The following is a 22668-nucleotide window of genomic DNA, read 5'->3' as shown; positions in this document are numbered from 1 at the left end:
CATTTAAGGGGATATTTCAGAATATCCAGAATAAGTGTATTCCTACTATGTACAAGCTATGTCTACACTCGAATAGGACCAAGACGAATGTCCTTGCAGAGACATTTGCTAGTGTTGTTGGGGAGGGTTTAAACTAGATTGGCAGGGGGGGGGTGGTGGGAACCTGAGGGCAGATTCAGGTAGGACAAACTCAGAGCAGGGAGCAGGAGACAGAAAATTAGCAGGTGACTCTGAAAGACAGAACCAGCAAAGGTTAAAAAGTTTATAGCACAGGAATTTGGCAATGTTAAAAGGTAATTATTTAAATGCAAGGAGCATAGCAAACAAAGCCGATGAGCTGAGGGCACAGGTAAATATGATATCATTGCTAGAATGGAAACTTGGCTTAAAGATGGGCAAAAATGGCAGTTAAAAATCCTGGATATATAGTTTTCAGAAGAGGGGGATAAAAACGGTGGGGGTGTAGCAATATTGGTTAAAGAATCAATTACAGCTGAGGAGGGATGATATACTAAATGAATCACCAAATGAGGCCGTATGTGTTGAGCTCAGGAATAAAAAAGGGGCAGCCACATTACTAGGAGTGTACTATAAACCTCCAAATAGTAAGAGGGAGATAGAAGAGCAAATATGAAGGCAAATTTCTGAGTGCTAAAATAGGGCAATAATAGTTGGAGACTTCAACTACCCTAATATCAACTGGATATTAACAGAGGACACAAAATACTTCAACTGCATTCAAGAGAACTTTTTTAGCCAGCATGTAACAAGACCAACGAGAGGGAGTGCAATTCTACATTTAGTATTAGGAAATGAAGCTGGGCAAGTGGATGAAGTAGCAGTGGCTGACCATTTTGGGGATAGCAACCATAATACAGTTAGATTTAATATAATTATGGAAAAGGATGAAGATAAAACAGGAGTAAAAGTTCTAAATTGGGGAAAGTCAAATTTTATGAAGCTGAAAGATGATTTAACAAAAGTGGACTGGCTACAGCTACTTGAAGTGACAGATCATCGGGAAGCATTCAAAAGCGAGATTCTACGGGCACAGTGTATACACGTCCCCACAATGGAAAAGGGCGGTGCTGCTTATCTAGAAGTATACAAGGTAAAGCAGAAAAAGAAAGCTTATGACAGTTATCACAAAACTATAAGTTTCATAATATCATTATGGTTTATTGCAAAGTAGGTTTACGGGTGTGAGTGTAGATGGTTCTGTCCATGTGATTTTATTAAATTAGAGTCAGATAGGCTGCAAGCTTGAAATTATCAAAAGAAGTTAGGGTAAAAGGCATCTGAAATGTCAATGAGTTAACATGGATGAGGTCTTAGCATGTAGGGTATAAGGAAATTTGCATTTTTAGATAAATGAAGGAGTTGTTTGGGTTTCAATGGGATGATAGGATATTTACAACTAAGAAGATAAATAGGGCACGGTTATTATGTTTATTCTTCCCCAAAAGGTACTGACCATATGGGCAACACGAAAGATTTTTATATTTATGGGAAAAGTACATTTCCAAAGATATATAGAACAATGGAATTTACAGATTGAAGAGAGAAACATATAAAGAGGAACGGAAGGTGATGTTATGGGGCCACATAAGAACTAAACGGAGTGTGTAAAACAGCCTTGGGGAAACCTCTAGCCATGTTTGTGAAAGTCTGCTGTGTCCAATAACAAGTTGGAGAAAAGCCTTTGGAAAATTTAAAATCTATTTTGGGCTGTTGCCTTAAAGGGGGTGTGCAGTTGGGAGTCAGTTTAATTGGAAATTTTGGTATTTGTTATAATATTAAGTAACTGTAATCTTATATATGTGCTTGAAATCTTTTCTTTGTTAATAAATGTTTTCATTTAGTTTTAAATCTCTAAAGGTGTTAATGGACTCATTACTTCTGAATTCAGTGCCCAAATCATCTCATAATAAATACAAATTGCAAAACAATTGAGATAGCTTGGCCAAGTTTCCCTTGTGGATTTGGTCTGCCTGGCACAAATCACCTGCCATGTCATAACACGGTCACAAAAAACTTAATACTGTAGAAAGCCTAGAGGAGTACAGAAAGTACAGGGGTGAAGTAAAAAAAAGTAATTAGGAAAGCAAAGAGAGGATATGAAAAAATGTTGGCAGGTAAAATCAAACAAAACTTAGACGTTTTACATTAAGAGCAAGCAAATAACTAGGGAAAGAGTAGGGCCGATCAGAGATGTATATGCTAATTGTGCTCTGATGCTGAAAATGTGGGCAGGGTTCTCAATGAGTACTTTGTCTCTGTCTTCATCAAGGAGGGGGTTGATGCAGATTTTCTAGTTAAAGAGGTGTGTGAAATATTAAATACACTAAGCGTAGTGAGAGAGGGTGTATTGGAAGGACTGACATCCTTGAAGGTGGATAAGTTATCAGGGCTGGATGGATTGTATCCCAGACTGTTAAAGGAAGCCAGGAAGGAAATAGCGAATACTCTGAGGTACCAAAGGATTGGAGGTCTCTGAACGTTGTACCATTATTTAAAAATAGTACGAGGGATAGACCAAATAATTATAGGCCGGTCAGTCTGACTTCTGTGGTGAGCATATTATTAGAATCAATTCTGAGACACACAATAAACTGTCACTTAGAAAGGAATGGATTAATCAGGGATTGTCAGCATGGCTTTGTTAGGGGAAGGTCGTGTCTTTCTAATTTAATCAAATTCTTTGGGGAAGTAACATGGGGGATTGATGAGGATAGCGCAGTGGATATTGTCTCATGGATTTTAGTAAGGCATCTGACAAGGTCCCACATGGCAGACTAGTCAGAAAAGTAAAAGCCCATGGGATACAGGGGAATGTGGCGAGCTGGATTCAAAATTGGCTCAGCGACAGGAATCAAAGGGTAATGGTTGATAGATGGTTTTGCGAATGAAAAATGGTTTTCAGTGGCATTCCACAGAGCTCAGTGTTGGGTCCTTTGCTGTTTGTTGAATATATTAATGACTTGGACTTAAATGTGGGTGGCATGAATGGGAAATTTGCAGATGACACAAAAATTGGCCGTTTAGTTGATAGTGAAAAGGATAGCTGATGTCTCCAGAATTATATCAATGGATTGGGTGAGTAGACAGCAAAGTGGCAGATGGAATTCAATCCAGCAGTGTGAGGTAAGGCATTTGGGGAGGGCAAACAAAGCTAGGGAATACACAATAATTACACTGAGCCTTGTGGAACACCACTGGAAACCGTTTTTCATTTGCAAAAACATCAACCATTACCCTTTGTTTCTTGTCACTGAGCCAATTTTGAATCCAACTTGCCACATTCCCCTGCATTCCATAGACTTTTACTTTTCTCACCAGTCTGCCATGTGGGACCTTGTCAAATGTCTTACTAAAATCCATGCAGACAACATCCACTGTACTACCCTCATCAATCCTCGTTGTTACTTCCTCAAAAAATTCAATTAAATTAGTAAGACATGGTCTTCTCCTAACAAAATCATGCGGGCTATCCCTGATTAATCCATTCCTTTCTAAATGATAGTTTATCATGTCTCTAGAATTGATTCTAATGATTTGCCCTTCACAGAAGTCAGATTGACCGGTCTATAATTATTTGGTCTATCCCTCGCACCCTTGTTAAATAATGGTACAATGTTTGCAGGCCTTCAATTCTCTGTTACCTCATCTGTATCTAGTGAGGACTGGAAAATGATCCTCAGAACATCCGCTATTCACTCCATGGCTTCCTTTAACAGCTTGGGACACAATCCAACCGGCCCTGGTGACTTGTCCCCTTTTCAAGGGTGTCAGTCGCTCCAGTACATCCTCTCTCACTGTTGGGATATTGGGAGAGGTAGACAAAGTGACACAACTTGGTGTGCACGTCCACAGGTCCCTTAAGGTGGCAAGAAAAGTGGATAAGGTGGTAAAGAAAGGGTATGGAGTGCTTTCTTTTATTGGACAAGGTATAGAATACAAAAGCAGGGATGTAATGATGGAACTGTATAAAATGCTGGTTAGGCCACAGCTGGAATTTTGTGCACAGTTCCTGTCGCCACATTACAGGAAGGACACAATTGCTCTGGAGTACAGAGATTTACAAGAATGTTTCCAGAGCTTGAAAATTGCAGCTATGCGGAAAGATTGGATAGGCTGGGGTTGTGTTCCTTGGAACTGAGGAGGCTGAGGGGTGACCTGATTGAGGTGTACAAGATTATGAGGGACCTAGATAGAGTAGACAGGGATGCCCTGTTTCCCCTAGTGGAGAGGTCAGTTACCAGGGGGCACAGGTTTAAGGTGACTGGTAGAACGATTAAAAGGGACATGAGGAAAAACTTCTTCACCCAGAGGGTGGTAGGTGTTTGGAATTCACTGCCTGGTTTGTGGTAGAGCCAGAAACTCTCAACTAATTTAAAATGTACCTGGATCTGCACCTAAAGTGCTGTAACCTGCAAGGTTATGGACCAGGCGCTGGAAGGTGGGGTTAAAACTGGCAGCATTTTTTTTATTCATTCTTTTTCGGCCAGTGCAGACACGGTGGGCTGAATGACCTCTTTCTGTGCTGTAGCTTTTCTATAGTTCTATAAAGACATACTCTAAGGGGAGGACCCACCATCCTTGGTCAGCTAAAGTAGCTAAGGAAAGCATCAAACTTAAGGAAAAAGCATATAACTGTGCAAAGATGAGTGGCAGGTCAGGTCATTGTTCAGAAAATAAAGAATGGCAGAGAATGACTAAAAGGTTAATCAGGAGGAAGAAATTAGAGTGCAGAAGCCAGCTAGGAATGTGAAAATGAATAGCAAGAGGTTCTACAGGTATTTAAAAAGGAAAAGATTAAGTAAACTCCTCTAGAGAGTGAAAATGGGGAGTTAATAGTAGATAATAAGGACCAAATATTTTGCTTCTGTCTTCACTACAGAGGATAAAAAAAAATGCCAGTAATAGTTGTAAATCAAGGGGTGGAAGGAGGAGGGAAACTTGGTGAAAGTACAATCACTAGGGGAGCCTTACTGAGCAAACTGTCGGAGTTGTGGGCTGACAAGTCTCCAGGGCCTGATGGACTTCATGCCAGGGTCTTAAAAGAGGTGGCTTATGAGGTAGTAGATGTGTTAGTGTTAATTTTCCGAAATTTCCATGATTCTGGAAAGGTCCCGTCAGACTGGAAAGTAGCGAATATAACCCCTCTATTCAAGAAGGAAGGCAGAAAACAGGAAACTATAGGCCAGTAAGCCTGACGTCTGTCGTGGAAAAGGTGCTAGAATCGATCATTAAGGAGGTCATTTAGAAAAACTCAAGATAATTGGGAAGACTCAGCATGGTTTTGTGAAAGGGAAATCATGTTTAACCAATTTATTGGAGCTCTTTGAAGGAATAACTTGCATCATGGATAAAAGGGAGCCTGTGGATGTGCTGTACTTGGATTTCCAGAAGCCATTTGATAAGGTGCCACTTCAAAGGTTGCTGTGGAAAATAAAAGCTCATGGTGTGGGGGTAACCTATTAGCATGGATAGAAGGTTGGCTGGCAGGCAGAAAACAGAGTATGCATAAATGGGCCTTTTTCTGATTCGACAGGATGTAATGCGCGGAATCCTGCAGGGGCCTGTGCTGGAGTCTCAACTTTTACAATTTATATCAAAGATTTAGATAAGGGGAGCAAAGGCATGGTAGCTAAATTTACAGATGTCACAAAGATAGGTAGGAAAATATGTTGTGAGGAGGACATAAGGAGGTTACAGAAGGATATAGATAGGTTGAGTGAGTGGGCAAAAATATGACTGTTGGAGTATAATGTGGGAAAATGTGAAGTTGTTCACTTTGGCAGGAAGAATAAAAAAGCAGAGTACTACTTAAATGGAGAATGACTGCAGAATTCTAATGTGCTGAGGGATCTAGGTATTCTCATGCATGAGTCACAAAAAGTTAGTATGCAGGTACAGCAAGTAATTAAGGCGGCTAATGGAATGCTATCCTTTATCACGAACATAAAAGTGAAGGTGGTTTGCTTCAATTATATAGGGCATTGGTAAGACCACATCTCGAACACTGTGTGCAGCTTTAGTCTCTTTACTTAACGAAGGATGTAAATGCGTTAAAGGCGGTTCAGAGGAGATTTACCAGATTGATACCTGGAATGAGTTGGTGGTCTTAAGACGATAGGTTGGGCAGGCTGGGCTTATTTCCACTGGAGTTTAGAAGAGTGAGGAGTGACTTGATTGAAGTATTTAAGACCGAAATGCCGTTTTCTCTTGTGGGTGTGTCCAGAACTAGGGGGCACTGTTTTAAAATTAGGGGGTGCCTTTTAGGAAGGAGGTAAGGAGAAATTTTCTCTGAGGGTTGTGCAAGTTTGGAACTCTCTGCCTCAGAAGGCAGTGGAGGTGGGGTCATTGAATACCTTTAAGGTGAATTCTCCGGATTACTACCTGAGCCACGTGTAAATTGGGGTAGGGTGAATAAGATTAGAAGTAAATGCGTGGCTCAAAGATTGGTGTAGGAGAAATGGGTTCTGATTCATGGGGCACTGTCACCACTACTGGGGAAGGAGAGAACTGTTCCATTGGGACAAGTTTCATTTGAACCATGCTGGGGTCAGTGCCCTGGTAAATCGTATAACTAGGGTTGTAGATAGTGTTTTAAACTAATTAGTGGGGTGGGGTGGGGTGGGGTGGTGTGGCGGGTTCAATTGAAGGAAAGCTTAGAAAATCAAAAATAAACAAGAGGGCAGAGGTGCAGGGTAGTGAAGAGGAGAACGAAAATCAAAATGTGACTGGAAGGGGCAGAAAATATAAGACTGTAGCAGAAATCCGAAGCAGAATGAGTAATAATGGTAAAAAGTCAAAGCTTAAGGCTCTTTATCCGAATACACGCAACATTTGTGAGTTGACGGCACGAGTAGAAATAAATGGATATGACTCGATAGCTATTACAGAGATGTGGTTGTAGGATGACCAAGACTGGGAACTCAATATTCAAGGGTATTTGACGTTCCAGAAAAATAGGTAAAAAGGAAAAGGAGTTGGGGTAGCTTTGTTAGTAAAGGAAGGTATCAGTGCGGTGATGAGTAGTGATATAGATGCAATAGATCATGATGTGGAATCAGTTTGGATGGAAATAAGGAATAGCAAGGGGAAGAAGTCACGGGTGGGAGTCGTCTATATGCCCCCAAATAGTTGCCTCACTGTAGGCCAAAGTATAAACCGGGAAATAATGGAGGCATGTAAGAAGGGTACTACAATTGTCATTGGGCGATTTTAATCTGCATATTAACTGGGCAAACCAGGTTGGCATGGGTAACATGGAAGACGAATTTGTAGAGTGCATCAGGGATTCTTTCTTAGAGCAATACGTTGCAGAACCTACCTGGGAATAGGCTATTTTAGATCTAGTAATGTGTAAATCAGGTAGGATTAATAAGAGATCTCGTAGTTAAGGATCCTCTAGGGGGTAGAGATCACAACATGGTGGAATTTCAAATTCAGTTTGAGGGCGAGCAACTCGGATCTCAAACCAGTGTCCTCAACTTAAATAAGGGCAATTACAGAGGTATGAAGAAAGAGTTGTCTAAAGCGGGCTGTGAAAATAGGTTAAGGGGAAGGTCAGTGGATAAGCAGTAGCAGACATTTAAGCAGATATTTCATAACCCTCAGCAAACATTTATCCCGGTCAAAAAGGAGGACTCGATGAGAAGGATGAAACACCCGCGGTTAACAAAGGCGGTCAAGGGGAGTATCCAATCAAAAACTAAGGCATACAAAGAGGCAAAAACTAGCAGTAGGCCAAAGGATTGGGATTTTTTTTTAGGAACCAGCAGCAGATAACTAAAAAGCTAATGAAGAGGGAGAAAATTGATTATGAAAGTAAATTGGCAAGAAATATAAAAACAAACAGCAAGAGCTTCTACGAGTATATAAAAAGAAAGTAGCTAAAGTGAGCGTGGGACCCTTGGAAAATGCGACTGAAGAATTGTTAATGGGGAACAGAGAAATGGCAGACAATTTAAATCAATATTTTGCATCCATCTTCATGGTGGAGGACACTATAAACATTCCAAAGATATCAGATACGCAAGGAGCTAATGAGACGAAAGATCTTGTAACAGTCTCAATCACGAGGGACAAAATATTTGACAAACTAATGGGACTAAAGGCAGACAAGTCGCCAGGACCTGATGGCCTGTATCCAAGGGTTTTAAAGGAAGTGGCTGTAGCGATAGTAGAGGCATTAGTCGAAATATTCTAGAACTCACTGGATTCCGGGAGGGTGCCAGTGGATTGGAAAACCGCTAAGGTTGTCACATTGAACCCCTGTTCAAGAAAGGAGGGAGACAAAAAGCAGGAAAGTATAGGTCAGTCAGCCTAACATCTGCCATTGGGAAAATGCGAGAGTCCACTATTAAGCAAGAAATAGCAGGACATTTAGAAAAGCTTAATGCAATCAAACAGAGTCAACATGGTTTTGTGAAAGGGAAATCATGTTTTGACAAATTTGCTAGAGTTCTTTGAGGACATAACAAGCAGAGTTGATAAAGGAGAACTGGCTGATGCATTGTATTTGGATTTCCAGAAGGCATTCGATAAGGTGCCACATAAAAGGTTATTGCACAAGAGCTCATGGTATTGGGGGTAATGTATTAGCATGGATTGAGGATTGGTTAACACACAGAAGACAGAGATTAATGGGTCTTTTTCAGGTTGGAAAGACGTAACCAGTGGAGTGCCACAAGGATCAGTCCTAGGGCCCCAATTATTTACTATCTATATTATTGACTTGGAGGAGGGGGCAGAGTGTAATGTATCCAAATTTGCTGATGATACAAAAATTGGTGGGAAGGCATGTTGTGATGAGGGCATGAAGAATCTGCAAGGGGGTATAGACAGGTTGAGTGAGTGGGCAAAAAAACTTGGCAGATGGGGTTTAACATAGGAAAGTGTGAGGTCATGCACTTTGGTAGGGAAAATCAAAAGGCAGACTATTACTTAAATGGAGAGAGACTCCAAAAAAGTGCAGCACGGAGTGATCTGGGTGTTCTTGTGCATGAATCACAAAACGTTAGCATGCAGATGTAGCAATTAATTAAGGCGGCAAATGGAATTTTGGCCTGTATTGCTAGTTTTGAGTTTAAAAATAGGGAAGTGTTGTTACAACTGTACAAGTTGTTGGTGAGGCCACCCTTGCAGTGCTGTGTACAGTTTTAGTCCCCATATTTAAAAACGGATATACTGGCATTGGAGGCAGTTCAAAAGGGATTCAATACGCTGATTCCTGGGGTGAAAGGGTTGACTTATCAAGAACAGCTGAACAGGTTAGGCCTTTATTCATTAGCGTTTAGAAGAATGAAAGGTGATCTTATTGAAATGTACAAGATTCTGAGGGGGATTAACTGGGTAAATGTTGAGAAGACGTTTCCACTAGTGGAGGAATCTCGAACTAGGGAACATAGTTACAGAATAAGGGGACACTCATTTAAAACTGAGATGAAAAGGAATTTTTTCTCTCAGAGGGCAATGAATGTCTGGAATTCTCTACCACAGAGCTGTGGAGGCAAGATCACAAAGTATTTAAAGAGGTGGTAGATAGATTTTTGAAATATCAGGAGTTGAGGGCTATGAGGACCTGGCAGAAAGAGGCGTTGAGCCTAGGGCAGAAAAGCCATGATCTTATTGAATGGTGGGGCAGGCTTGAGGGACCGAATGGCTCCTGCTCCTATTTCTTATGTTCTTATGAAGGTAGATATATTCTTGTTTGGCAAGGGAATCAAAGGTTATCAGGGATAGATGTGAATGTGAAATTCGAAATACAAATAGATCATCCATGATCTTATTGAATGGCAGCGCAGGCGTGGAGGGCCGGATGGCTTACTTCTGCTCCTATTTCGTATGTTCGTACATCTTTAACATTAAAAAGCCCAAGAGGAGGAAATCACCATTTCTACCCCTGCCTCCCCATCTCCTCCACAATCGGCTCATCTTTCTAATGAGATAATTGTTCCATTTATGCTTCCAGCTGTTTTTTGAACCCAGGCCACTTGAATGCACCTTCTTTTGGGGCACAATTCCCCCAATAACGGCGTAAATTGTGAAAAAGATCACGGAATTTTAAGCACAAACTTCATGCAGTGCAATCCTGTTTCCACAGTCCTTTGTGCTAGATCTAAAACACTACGCAAGAAGCAGGCCCTGCCCAGACCAGCCACACCCCAAGGGTGAATTAGTCATCATTGGGAGTTCCTGTTAATTGCTTTCATTTTAGGCCTTTGAGGAGGCTCCAAAAAAATAAATTGGAACTTTTGGGCACAAGGACATTAATAGGTGCATTTTGAAAGGTTCTGAATGAGGTTTTATTTTAATTTGCTAAAGGAACTCACCACTGTATCCCAATTTATTTAGAAAACAATTTTGTACATTTTTCAAAGGTAACTTTCAGTCATTTAAACATCTGATTTCTCACAGGTGATGGATTTTCATCAATTTAAAATGAGTCATTTTTTGTGACAAATCCATTTTCAGCTGTGGTAGTCAAACTTTACTAAATTAGCACTCTTGAATGTAATCAAGGAATATTTTTCAAAGCAAAGATTTTTTTTAAAAACCACATTTTAAAATGCTGTCCTTGGCAGATCTTACGTTTGGTGATTTGCCAATGAGTTTGAGCGGAAACCAGGATTGAGGGAGACACTCATGCTTTTCAAAACAGGAGCAACTTGCAGCAGAACCACCGATTGCAGCCATGGTGGAATCTCTACTATCTAATGTTTTTGCGCTTAAAAATCATGCTTGGCAGATTATTCTGGAATAATTATTGCTTGTGATGAAACAAAAATTCTTTCTAACTATTTAGTTTTAAATTATTCACTATGTTCTAATCCTAATCTCTTGGCTTGTTTTAAATAACCATTTTGGGTTTGTCTTGTCCATGTCATTTAATATTTTATATACACATTTCTGTGCAGTCTCCCTCCTTATTACTGCACCATCACCCCTCTTCCACCCACCACCACCCCCTCCTCAGGTTGTGATGGTCAAGCTTTTCCAATATTTCCTTACAACTCATATCCATTTAACGGGTAACCAGTCTTGTTGTGATTCCCTGCATTCTTTCCAATGTGTAGATGTGTTTTTTGGTGACAAAACTGAGGAACACATTTCTCTGAATGTCGTCTGCCTACAGCCTCACCTCTACAGATGTGTACTGTGTGGCTCAGGTTATAAAATCCCAATATTCTATTAGTCTTTTTAAAAGTTATTTTGCCACAGTATACATACAATGAAAATGATATTTCCACCATTACTTTGAGGTACATACCCAAGTGACTCTCTTTTAATTTAGTAGAGCATTTTATAACCAATGCTCAAAGCTCTACGTTTATCAAAGTTTAATCTAAATCCACAAACCATTTGTTGCACCTTGTCTCTATTGCTTTCCCTATATCATTGTTGCCAAAAACTCCTGGAAAACATAATTTGGTTTACCTATTGGGGTCAAAATTGTCGGCCCAAAACAGGAATGTACCAAGCACTAATTCATCAGGAACTTTCCCCATCATGGCACGTCACTTCCCAAGAAGCCTTCTAAAAACTATTGCCAAAAATCTTCTAAAAGTCCAAATATCATGGGGAGATTCACCATCTAATTTACCTGTAAAGTCCTCAAAGAAGCTAAAAGGTGGTTGAGGGGCAGGATCCCTCCCTTCTAAACTTCCCTAGTTGTTAAATTACCTTTATGCAGGGATTCGCTCAGATAACTTCTTAGAATAGCTTCAATCATTTTACCTGTAGTTGATATTAAACTATTTCTCCAATTAGGAAATCATGACTGGATTCTACTTTCAATTTGACTAACAGTTTTTTAAGTGCTTATTTTCATTGAACTTTTCATCAATAATTTTGTATATATAATTCCAAAATATTATTGGGCCAGATCTTGCTAGAGCAGGCAGTCACGGCGCATGACATTTTTCTGTATTAAGTTCATAATTTTTTGGGCTATTAATTGCTGAAAGTATGAGCTGATAACGGGGGGAGAAATAGCAGTGCATCACCTTAACTAACAAGATTTAAGGATTGAAAAAGAAATAGGGACAACAGAGAAGAAGAATGAAATAGTGTGTGAATCAAAGTTAAATCAGGTACACAAGGAGAAATAGAAAGGATAAGAGAGGAGAGACAAATGAAATATGAAAAAAACTGATGTGTTCGATTGTTAGAGATTTGTAAAACATGCAGCAATGAGGCTGAATACTTTAATTGGTTCCTATTCTGGGTCAGGGAAGATTGACATTGCACTCACATTATCATTAAATTGGTACTTACACCTTAATTATCAGATGCAGTTGTGTGTGGTGCAGTTAATGGCAATTAATGCATAACTCCATAGGAACAAGAGTAGCCCATTTAGCCCCTCGAGCCATTCATAGATCATGGCTGACCTGTGACCTAACTCCATATTTCTGCCTTTTCCTTAATACCTTTGGTTAACAAATATCTATCTCAGGTTTGAAATTTACATTTTATCTAGCATTAATTGCCATTGTGGAAGAGAGTTCCCAACTTCTACCACATTTTGCATTCAGAAGTGCTTCCTAATTTCGCTCCCGAAAGGACTGGTTTTAATTTGTAAACAATGCCCCTGGTTATTGAATCCTCAACCAGTGGAAATAGTTTCTCTCCAACTACCTTATCGGTTCCCCTTAATATCTTACAAATTTCAATCAAATCACCATAAAATTCTAAATTCCAAGAAACACAAACCTAGTTTGTGTAACTAACTAATGGGAGAGGTGAAAGGACATTTGTGCAAAACAAATAGCAAAGTGATCTAAATCTACCAACAAATTCTGGAGATTCATAACTCATGGTACATCTCTTAACTCTCTGAACTTGCGCAATAATATGGACATGTGCTGCCAACATGCTGTTATTTTCCCAGCATGACCTGGTCCATTATATCAGCTACTGTCACAAGGAGATACATTTTGTCCTGTCCTGTATAGGACATCAGCATTCAATTAAATGTCACAGCTCATCCTTAAATTCGGGAAAGCAACTCCTTTCACTCTTTTTCCTCCTGCTACACCACATCCCACCAGCAGCCCCACACCATAATTCTGCTAAAGTTTACACCAGATCATACCTTTTGAGCACTACTGTTCACTTGGCTCAATTATTCCATTTTATAAATTCAATGCATTAATTTCATAATAGATTGCTCACCCTATGCAACCAAATTAGATTAACCTTATTCACTATTCCTATATTTTCATTTCACTTCCAAATATGAAGTTTAAAAAAAAATATTTATAATATTGTTTAATTAGGAGTTAATATTTTTCTTACTTCAGCCCACGCAAGAATGCACCTCAGGCAAAAAATGTGAGAACAGCTCTCAGGAACAGCCACTTCTTGTTCCACAAAGTGGCTCAGGCAGATAGGACACCAGTCAATTTGACCAGTTGTTGGAGCAAACAGCCCATTATCAGCACACTCTTGAGCATTTTCTCCACCTGTTAACAGAATCAGAAAAATAGTCTCAAAGAGCACTAACTCATATTATAAAGTAAACAATAATTAACCACAATCAGGCTATAAAAATGAATATTAATTCATGTTAATAATTCAACTCATCACCTTAAACCATGATAATACCAATTAGACAAATAACTTGGAAGTAGTTGATGCAATTCAAACATCTATATATCTTCAGTCACAAGAAACAAATATTTCTTCTTGTATTATAAAATTAAGTTTTACTTTCCATTTTTCATTTACATTCAACCACACTTTCAGTCAAATTGCATTTTCACCATGTTTCCTGTGTTCCTCCAATGTCAATTTCCTTAAATGCCAAGGTATTTCTGCGAGAAGCAACAACTAAATTATTTGTAATTTTTCATTGCCGTGCAAATGTGTACTCAAGTTTACAAAATCTCAAACTTAAAAGCATGGGGAGGGAACGTACGAACAGTATTCTGAATGTATTTAAGCAAGGTTATCACAGAATCACAGAGCAGAAGAGGCCCTTCGGCCCATCGAGTCTGCACCAACACGTGAGAAACAGCTGACCTACCTACCTAATCCCATTTACCAGCAATTGGCCCATAGCCTTCAATGTTATGACGTGCCAAGTGCTCATCCAGGTACTTTTTAAAGGATGTGAGGCAACCCACCTCCACCACCCTCCTGGGCAGTGCATTCCAGACCGTCACCACCCTCTGGGTAAAAAGTTTTTCCTCACATCCCCCTAAACCTCCTGCCCCTCACCTTGAACTTATGCCCTCTTGTGACTGACCCTTCAACTAAAGAGAATAGCTGCTCCCTATCCACCCTGTCCATGCCCCTCATAATCTTGTACACCTCAATCAGGTCGCCCCTCAGTCTTCTCTGCTCCAACGAAAACAACCCAAATCTATCCAACCTCTCTTCATAACTTAAATGTTTCATCCCTGGCAACATCCTGGTGAATCTCCTCTGCACCCCCTCCAGTGCAATCACATCCTTCCTATAATGTGGAGATCAGTTAATATTTTTGTTCCTTTTTTGGAAATACTTTTCATTCTTTTGCTTCACATATTCTTCTGTCCCTTCCTTTTCCTGTTAAGCTATCTTTTAGTCTTTGTGAAGCCTCAAGAGTCACCTTTAAATTTGTGTTTGCATTAACATGCATTGATCACATATTGCAGATACTAATGGACCTGTTCTGATTTATGATAAGGAGGCAACAGTGCTAAAAACAGTCATTCCTAAGCTCCTTGGTACAAAAAAGTTGGCAAAAATATTAGAAACATACAGTCAAAATGATCAAGGTGCCAATATTTCACAGCTGTTTTGCCAGGGCCCAAGCCACAATCTGGATTGTCTGTTGTAAAGTTTTGAAAGGTTTTTATATTTTGAGGATAAGACCCATTGCCCTTTGCAGGGTCAGGGTCCCCAATGATAGCTAACAGACAGCTTACCTCATTTGACTCATGAGCTATTATTATTGCTAATGAATAACATATGCAAATATGTTAGAACACCATTTCTTCGTTTTTAAAAATTCATTCATGGGGTGTGGGCATCGTTGGCTAGGTCGCATTTGTTGCCCATCCCTCATTGCCCTCCAGAAGGTGGTGGTGAGCTGCCTTCTTGAATTGCTGCTGTTCATGTGGTGTAGGAACACCCACTTAGGAGGGAGTTCCAGGACTGGGACACAGCGACAGTGAAGAAACTGTGATATATTTCCAAGTCAGGATGGTGAGTGGGTTGGCAGGGAACTTCCAGGTGGTGGTGTTCCCATGTGACTGCTGCCCTGGCCTTTCTAGGTGGTAGTGGCCGTGGGTTTGGAAGGCGCTGTCTAAGGACGCTTGGTGAGTTTCTGCAGGGCATCTTGTAGATGGTTCACACTGCTGCCACTGTGCATCTGTGATGGAGGGAGTGAATATTTGTGGATGTGGTGCCAATCAAGCGAGCTGCTTTAACAAAAACAAAAATACCTGGAAAAATTTAGCAGGTCTGACAGCATCTGTGGAGAGGAAGACAGAGTTAATGTTTCGAGTCCGTATGACTCTTCATCAAAGCGAGCTGCTTTGTCCTGAATGGTGCCAAGCTTCTCGAATGTTGTTGGAGCCGCACTCATCCAGGCAAGTGGAGAGTATGCCATCACACTCTTAACTTGAGCCTTGTAATTGTGAACAGGCTTTGGGGAGTAAGGAGGTGAGTTACTCACTGCAAGATTCCCAGCCTCTGACCTGCTCTTGTAGCCACAGTATTTATATGGCTAGTCCAGTTCAGTTTCTGGTCAATGATAACCCCCCCAGGATGTTGAGAGTGGGGGATTCAGCAATGGCAATGCCATTGAATGTCAAGCGGCAAAGGTTAGATTCTCACTTGTTGGAGATGGTCATTGCCTGGCAATTGTATGGCGTGAATGTTACTTGCCACTTGTCAGCCCAAGGATGGATATCGTCCAGGTCCTGCAGTACTTGGACATGGACTGCTTGCAGCAAATGGCTCATTCAAGGGAATGGTAAATCCTGCACCATCACTAAGCCTGTATTTGGAGTTAAACAACTATAGAAAATGCCAAGAGGTACGTGCACTCCAGCAAACAGCAGTGAGCAACTAAATCAGAGATCAGAAAAGTGATAAATTCAATCCCTAGCCTGTAGTGAGTTGTCAGATCTCAGATAAAGCAGAGGAAAGAACATAGTAATCAATCTCATTGCCAGTTTTGGTGCAAGGGTATGTGTGAACAAATAGTTATGTACTTAAATGTGGTTTTAAAAGTAGAAGCAAATTCTCATAGAAAGCAAAATCTTGAGGACTCGCATAGGCCTTTAGGCTTTCATGCACAAAAGTTTTTACACTCCTGTATAAGTAATGGAATGTCCCACCTCAATGTATTTCTGGTTGTTTTAAGTTGTCAGTTTTTATGAAGCCATTGGGCAGTTTTTGGTAGTTCCCAGGTGATATGATATAGCAATTGCATTTCCCAAATATTTCTCCAAGGTCCAGTCATCATAAACATACTGCACCCACACCTTATATACCCCTCTATTTAACACTTATGTCAAAAACATAACCGAAATTCAATTCAGGAAAAAAGCCATCCCATCATCCAATCACCATAACAATGCTCCCTTATGCATGGCCTTATATACCTCACCGGATCTTATGAATATCACCAACCTTGGGTACATGCTTTTTGATGCTTCTGGACCACCGGCCACTCAGTTGAATTGTGACAATTATTTTCCAGCTTGTTTCCCTTCTAATTGGTCTGGGCTTTTAAAATCTGGTTTTAAGCCTTTTGCAGATTACACGGTTTCTGAGTGGATTGGGTGATGCACAAGGCATCCCAAATATATGGGACAATCTAGATGGACCAGTTGTCTTTTCCAGTCTGTTATGCTTTGCTACTTTTGTACCCGGAACCAAACATCCATACTGCAAATCTTCCAGGTTACAAAATACATTATACATGGCACAGCTGTAAAGCACAAGGAAGAATTCCCAGAAGACAACACAGTCCTAAATCCCAAATTTAAGATGATGATATACCAGATGATGGCTGTGGTTGGTTGGAGGTCAATCACCTCAGCCTCAGGACATTACTGCAGGCGTTGTTCAAGGCAGCATATGCTAGTCCCATCTATTATCAGCTGTTTCATCAATGACCTTCCCTCTCTAAGATTGGAAGTGAGTTGTTCCATTTGCAACTCCACAGATAATGAACCAGTCTACGGCTGGATGCACCAACATCCAATACCTGAGACGCAAGTACTGAGTAACATTTACACCACAAAAGTGCCAGGCAATTGCTACTTAGAAGAGAATCAACCGTAACAATCAATTACAGTACCATCAATGAATCCCCCCCCCCCACCCCATCATCAACTTCCTGTGGGCCACCCTTGAATAGAAACAACTGGAGCAGCCACATAAATACCATGGCTACTAGAGCTGGCCAGAGGCTGGGAATACTGCAGTGGGTGGGTTCATCCCGGAGTTCCCAAAGCCTTTCACCAATCTACAAGGACGAAGTCAGGGGTGTAGTGGAATACTCTCCGGCTGACAGGATGGGTGGAGCTGCAGCAACACTCAAGAAGCTCAACATGATACAAGACAAAGCAGTCTGCTTAATGAAAACTTCATCCACTACCCTAACCACCCTAGGTGACTCTGTCACCAGCGTATAATGGCTTCAGTTGTACATTGTATGTGTTATGAAGTCCATTCATTCGGTGTGCTAAGTTAGCAGTCTGTGGAAATTGTAACATTTAAAGTACAGGATGTTCTAATGCTTGTTACATTTGTTCCTGCCTAATAACAAGGGCGGGACCCTAATGAAAGTGTTTTGATAGGTCACCAGATCAGTTTAAGGGTCAGTGAATAGCACTTCTTGAACAGTCAGTTGGAGTCAGCTTTTTAGTCAACCAGGAAATGTCCCAGAGGTAAGGAACAAAGATATGGACAGGAAGAGGTCCCAGTTCAGTTAAAAAGCATATAAAGGGCTGCAGTTAGCACATTTTAAGTGAAATGGTCTTGAGGGAAGCCCAGAAGATCCACAAAGACAGCTGAAGCTGATGACTCCATGCTGTGGACCATTGGGGCAAAAGTACACCTTTTGAGCAGTGGTGTTCTGCTTAGCGAAGCTGAAGAGCTGAAATTATGCTTGTCAGGCAGTATGAGTGTACTCGGGAATCCAGGGGAATGTAATTTCAGAAGGCGAGATTGAAACCCTGTGAGGTGGGCCATCGTTGAAGCCTTCTGAAGAAGCTGCTTTTTGAAGACAAATCCAAGGCAAGGTTTTCAACTATGGAGATTGGAAACCCTCTCGAGAAATAAGTTGTTTTAGTGAGATTGGTTGGCTCACAATGTGACAAATGTCTGGGTGGGTTGTTGCGAAATCCATGGAATTGGGTTAGTCGCATCTGTCACTTATTCTGTAGTGTGTTGTGTGCCACCAAGTTTGCCTGTTAATTCAGAGTATGAGTTATATGCGAATGTTAAGAGTATAAGATACATATTGTAAATTGTTTTATCTTCCTGAACTTGTGTAGTAAAGTTTATTTTTGTTTGTTCTAAACTAGTGAAATCTTGTGGCTTTATTCACTTACTAAGCATCTTGAATCTCAAACTTCATATAAAATGTTATTGGTCCGCTAACTGGATCTGCACCCGCCCCCCACACCCTCCCCCCCACCTCCCATAGACAAAAACAAGTGCTGATACTTGCTGAGGTTAAGGCTGATAAGTTTTCCATGCAACTTTTACCATACTGATTGAAAAACAGGATGGCTTAGTCAAGTGCTAAGACTTTTCTGAAGACTTATCCCTGAGTGATTTGTGACTATTAAAGATTAGTTTAATTGCACAAGCAGAAAAGTTGAAGTTAAGAGTTAAAAACGGGCTAAGCCCCTTTCGGAGCTTTGATATAACAGAGTCTTTGTCTATTGCCCAAATTCACTGAAGACCGGGTTGAGAGATATTTATCTCATTTGAAAAGGCAGCTAACCAACAAAAGTGGCCAAAGGATGTATGGACTCTCATTTTGCGAAGTGTTTTGGTTGGGAAGACTATGGATGTATATTCTAGTCTTTCAGAAGAACAATCTTCAGATTATGAGACAGTTAAAGCTGCAGTACTTAATGCTTACGAACTTATCCCTAAAATATATCAGTTGAAATTTTGGACTTTAAAGAAAAGACCGAATGAAACGTTGTAGAGCATGCTACAGAAAAGATGTGGGACCGGCGGTTTCAATCCCTGAAGTTAGAACAAAATTTTGTTCTGTGAGGAAGCTAATGATACTAGAAGAATTTCAAAGTAGTTCTCAATAACTATTAGGTCATACCTGGAAGACCATAAGGCTTCTAAGCCACAGGAAGTAGCAGTTCTGGTAGATGAGTAAAATATATCATATAAGCAGCAAGGGGGCAGTAGATCCCTAGTTGTAAACCCACAGGGAAGCTGGGGGAACAGAAAACAGTCTAGCTTTATGGAGAAGGAAGATGATGTTCCAGTCAAGAAAAATGATAGTGCAAAGAATAAAAAGGGTGAAAATAAAGCAGTAAGCTTTTATTGCCAAAAGACAGGGCATCTCAAAGCCCACCGTTGAAAGCTGAATGGTAAACCAGTGGCAGTGTTAGGAACGTTTAAGGAATCCTCAAAAATGGCTGTACCAGAAAAGGAAATGGGTTTTAAAACCATAGCCGTTGGAACAGGTGAAACGCGTCCCCTCCGAACCTACTAGAAGGGGGGGGGGGATAACCCGGGTAGTCAAGAGAATTCTTCCTCGACTATTGCTAAAGGGAGTCAGGCTACTGGAGGTTCTAAATGTTTTGTTTCGAAGGGAGAAGTGTTCCCTTACTCCTCACAAATTAATATTTTGAGAGATACTGGGGCAGATCAGTCATAGATGGTGGCTGATGACACAATTTGAGTTCCAGATAGTTTGATGGAGGAAAAAGTATTCATGGGGGGCATTAATGGGATTTATGAACCTGTTCCCTTGTGAATTCCCTTCCCTCCTTTACGTATATATGGTCTAGCTCAAATTCATTCTTCCTTGCCTAGACTTCCAATCTTTGGAGATTGAACTTCTCTGTGACATATATTACCACCCACCGAAGCTCATAATGCCCATTTATAATTTTCCCACGACTTCCCGCCAGGATTCCATTTCCTCTTTAATAGAACAAACTGATATCTGCACTAAACTGTCAGTGCTGTCCTAACCCTCCCTAATGGTAACCATAGCTTGCTGCAAATTTTCTTTCAGGTAGAATTTTTTAAAAATTCATTCATGGGATGTGGGCATTGCTGGCTAGGCCAGTATTTCTTGCCCATTCCTAATTGCTTATTAGGTGGTGGTGGTGATGAGCTGCCTTCTTGAACATCGAAGGATACTGAAAGATATATATCCCAATGTCCTGTATAGGAAAACAAGGAGTTTAAACTTGGAAGACCTTATGTTGGAAAAGAATACTGACTTTCAGTTTTGTTAAAATTCAGTTGCCTTTATACTACCTACATCTGTTGTCTCTATCTAGGCAGAATGAGCTCTGCATGCATTTTAAGACAGGTGCCAGGCATTTGGGCATCATTTGTGGAGACTTAACAACCAAATGTGTAATCCTGAGGAATCCCAGTAGAAATCCAAGGATTACTTTAAATCGCATAATAGTTATTAGATGGCATCCAAAATGAACATGTAGATGATTTTAGCTGTACCTCCCCTCAACAAAACAATGAGAAGTTTATTTTAGCAAGGAAATTGCAGACCAAAAAGTTTTGCTTTGTAACAAATACTCCGTTTGCGTGCACGTAGAAATCAGGTTAAATTTACTTTGAAGGAACTAGTAGTTTTAATTAAGTGCCAAATTCAGAGACCCATACTTGCACCCCTACTCAAAAAGATTAGATCCTCCCAATGGTCAACTGGGCAAATGCACCACTTAGTGTAATACTGACATATAGTCCAACAGTGCAGTGAGTGAATAAAGTAACATGTACCTGCTATAGGTTCTGTTGGTGCCTCTTATGGATTCACATCAATGTTTATGGATCTTAACCATCAAAATAGATTCCAAAAACTGGGGCTATTTTCATTAAATTACATCTCTTTGAAGTCTGTTCTAAAGTTTTTAAAATGATGGAACAGAATAAATTTTGTTCAATTGGCAAGTTATTTGAGATCAATAGGTTGGAAGGATACGATTATAAAATATATAAGCAAAAAATGAGGTTGGAGCTTATTGTACAAGGACTAAGGAACTTGAATTTAAGAATTTGGGCAAGAGATGCTGAGGAGATATGAGGAAAAACTTTTTTTTTATGCATGTGGCTGTGGAAGCAGGGACAATCAAAAATTTCAAAAGGAAATTGGATGGGCACTTAAGGGAAATAAACTTACAGGGCTATGGGGGATAGAGTGGAGGAATGGGGCTGATTGATTGCTCTATAGAGAGCCAGCATAGACTCAATGGACCAAATGGCCCCCCCTCTATGCCATAATGACTCTATGTGATGCAAGAATGCATTTCTTCTCACGGACAGTGATTGCCCTGTGGAACAGAGTACTGAAGAATGCAGTGAGTAAGAGTTTCCTGCAATCCTCCAAAGGCAACTGGACAAGTTCCTGAAAGGGTTACAGAACACGAAAAGCAGGAACAAAATAAGAAGGAATATACATATTACACCAGGCAGAATGATGTGCACATTGTGGTTAAAGGAGGAAGTACAAATGCAAGACACCTCTGCCAGATGAGAGTAGCTGTCCTTTATGTCAAGGCAGCATTTGACAGAACGTGGCATCATAGCAAGCCCTAGCAAGGCGGAAGTCAATGGGAGTAAAAAGGAAAATCCTCCACTGGCCCACTGGCTGGAGTCATACCTGACAAAAAAAATGTCAGTGGCTTTTTGAGACCAGCTATCACAAAACCAGGACGTGACTGCAGGAGTTTCTCAGGGAAGTGATCTTAGCAGGACCATCTTCAGCTGCTCATTCAATGGTCTTTCCTTCATTATAAGGCCAGGCGTGTGTTAAATCTCTGATAGTCATATGGTGAAGAATATAATACTGGAGCTAATCTTTATTTACTTATAAGTTTTTACTTAGAGAGAAACATTGCATTCAGTGCACCTCCAACAAAAAAACCCCTTTCAGCCTGCTCCTATATACTCTTTCGAGTTATCAACAGTCACAGATTGCAACTCTTTGAGTACAATCACAGTTCTTGGTTTTCCGGGAGTGGGACATGAACCCACAACCCTCTGATTCAAAGGCGAGGGTGCTATGAACTGAGCCACAGCTGACACCTCTCCTGCTCCTATATATATGAGCTCACACGAGTTCCCAATTAATACCTATCACCTGAATAGAATTAACGCCAATTGTAATTGGGGTTGTGCACTATTAATTCCACACTTTCAGCTCCATTCACAACTCCTTGTATAACGAAGTAGTCCTTGCCAGTCTACAGTAAGACCAGTATAACAAATAGGCTCAGGCTGACAAGTGCCTAGTAACGACCACCTTGAACAAGAGGCATCACCATAGCCGAGTGCCCTGTTACCACATCCTCTGGCTCATCATTAGCCAGAAATTGGAGCAGACCCGTCATATTTGCACTGTGGCTCAGTCCATAGCACCCTCGCCTTTGAATCAGAGGGTTGTGGGTTCATGTCCCACTCCCGGAAACCAAGAACTGT

General features: G+C 40.6%; 1 protein-coding gene across 5 annotated transcripts in view; it reads right to left on the bottom strand.

Annotated features, from left to right (window-relative positions):
* Positions 1-22668, bottom strand: part of scaf11 (SR-related CTD-associated factor 11) — a 116574-nt gene that overhangs the window by 75591 nt on the left and 18315 nt on the right. For 3 of the 5 annotated variants that reach the window (XM_078567857.1, XM_078567855.1, XM_078567856.1), the window contains one exon: positions 13312-13478. The exons of the other annotated variants lie outside the window; for them this stretch is intronic. In XM_078567857.1, coding sequence (XP_078423983.1) covers positions 13312-13478 — 167 coding nt within the window. The remainder of the gene's footprint in view (positions 1-13311; positions 13479-22668) is intronic. 5 annotated transcript variants of the gene reach the window in all.

The sequence above is a fragment of the Cetorhinus maximus genome, chromosome 22 (assembly GCF_964194155.1).
Source record: "Cetorhinus maximus chromosome 22, sCetMax3.hap1.1, whole genome shotgun sequence".
NCBI lineage: Eukaryota > Metazoa > Chordata > Chondrichthyes > Lamniformes > Cetorhinidae > Cetorhinus > Cetorhinus maximus.
The sequence above is the reverse complement of the archived record's forward strand: the minus strand, read 5'-3'. Positions and strand labels throughout refer to the sequence as shown.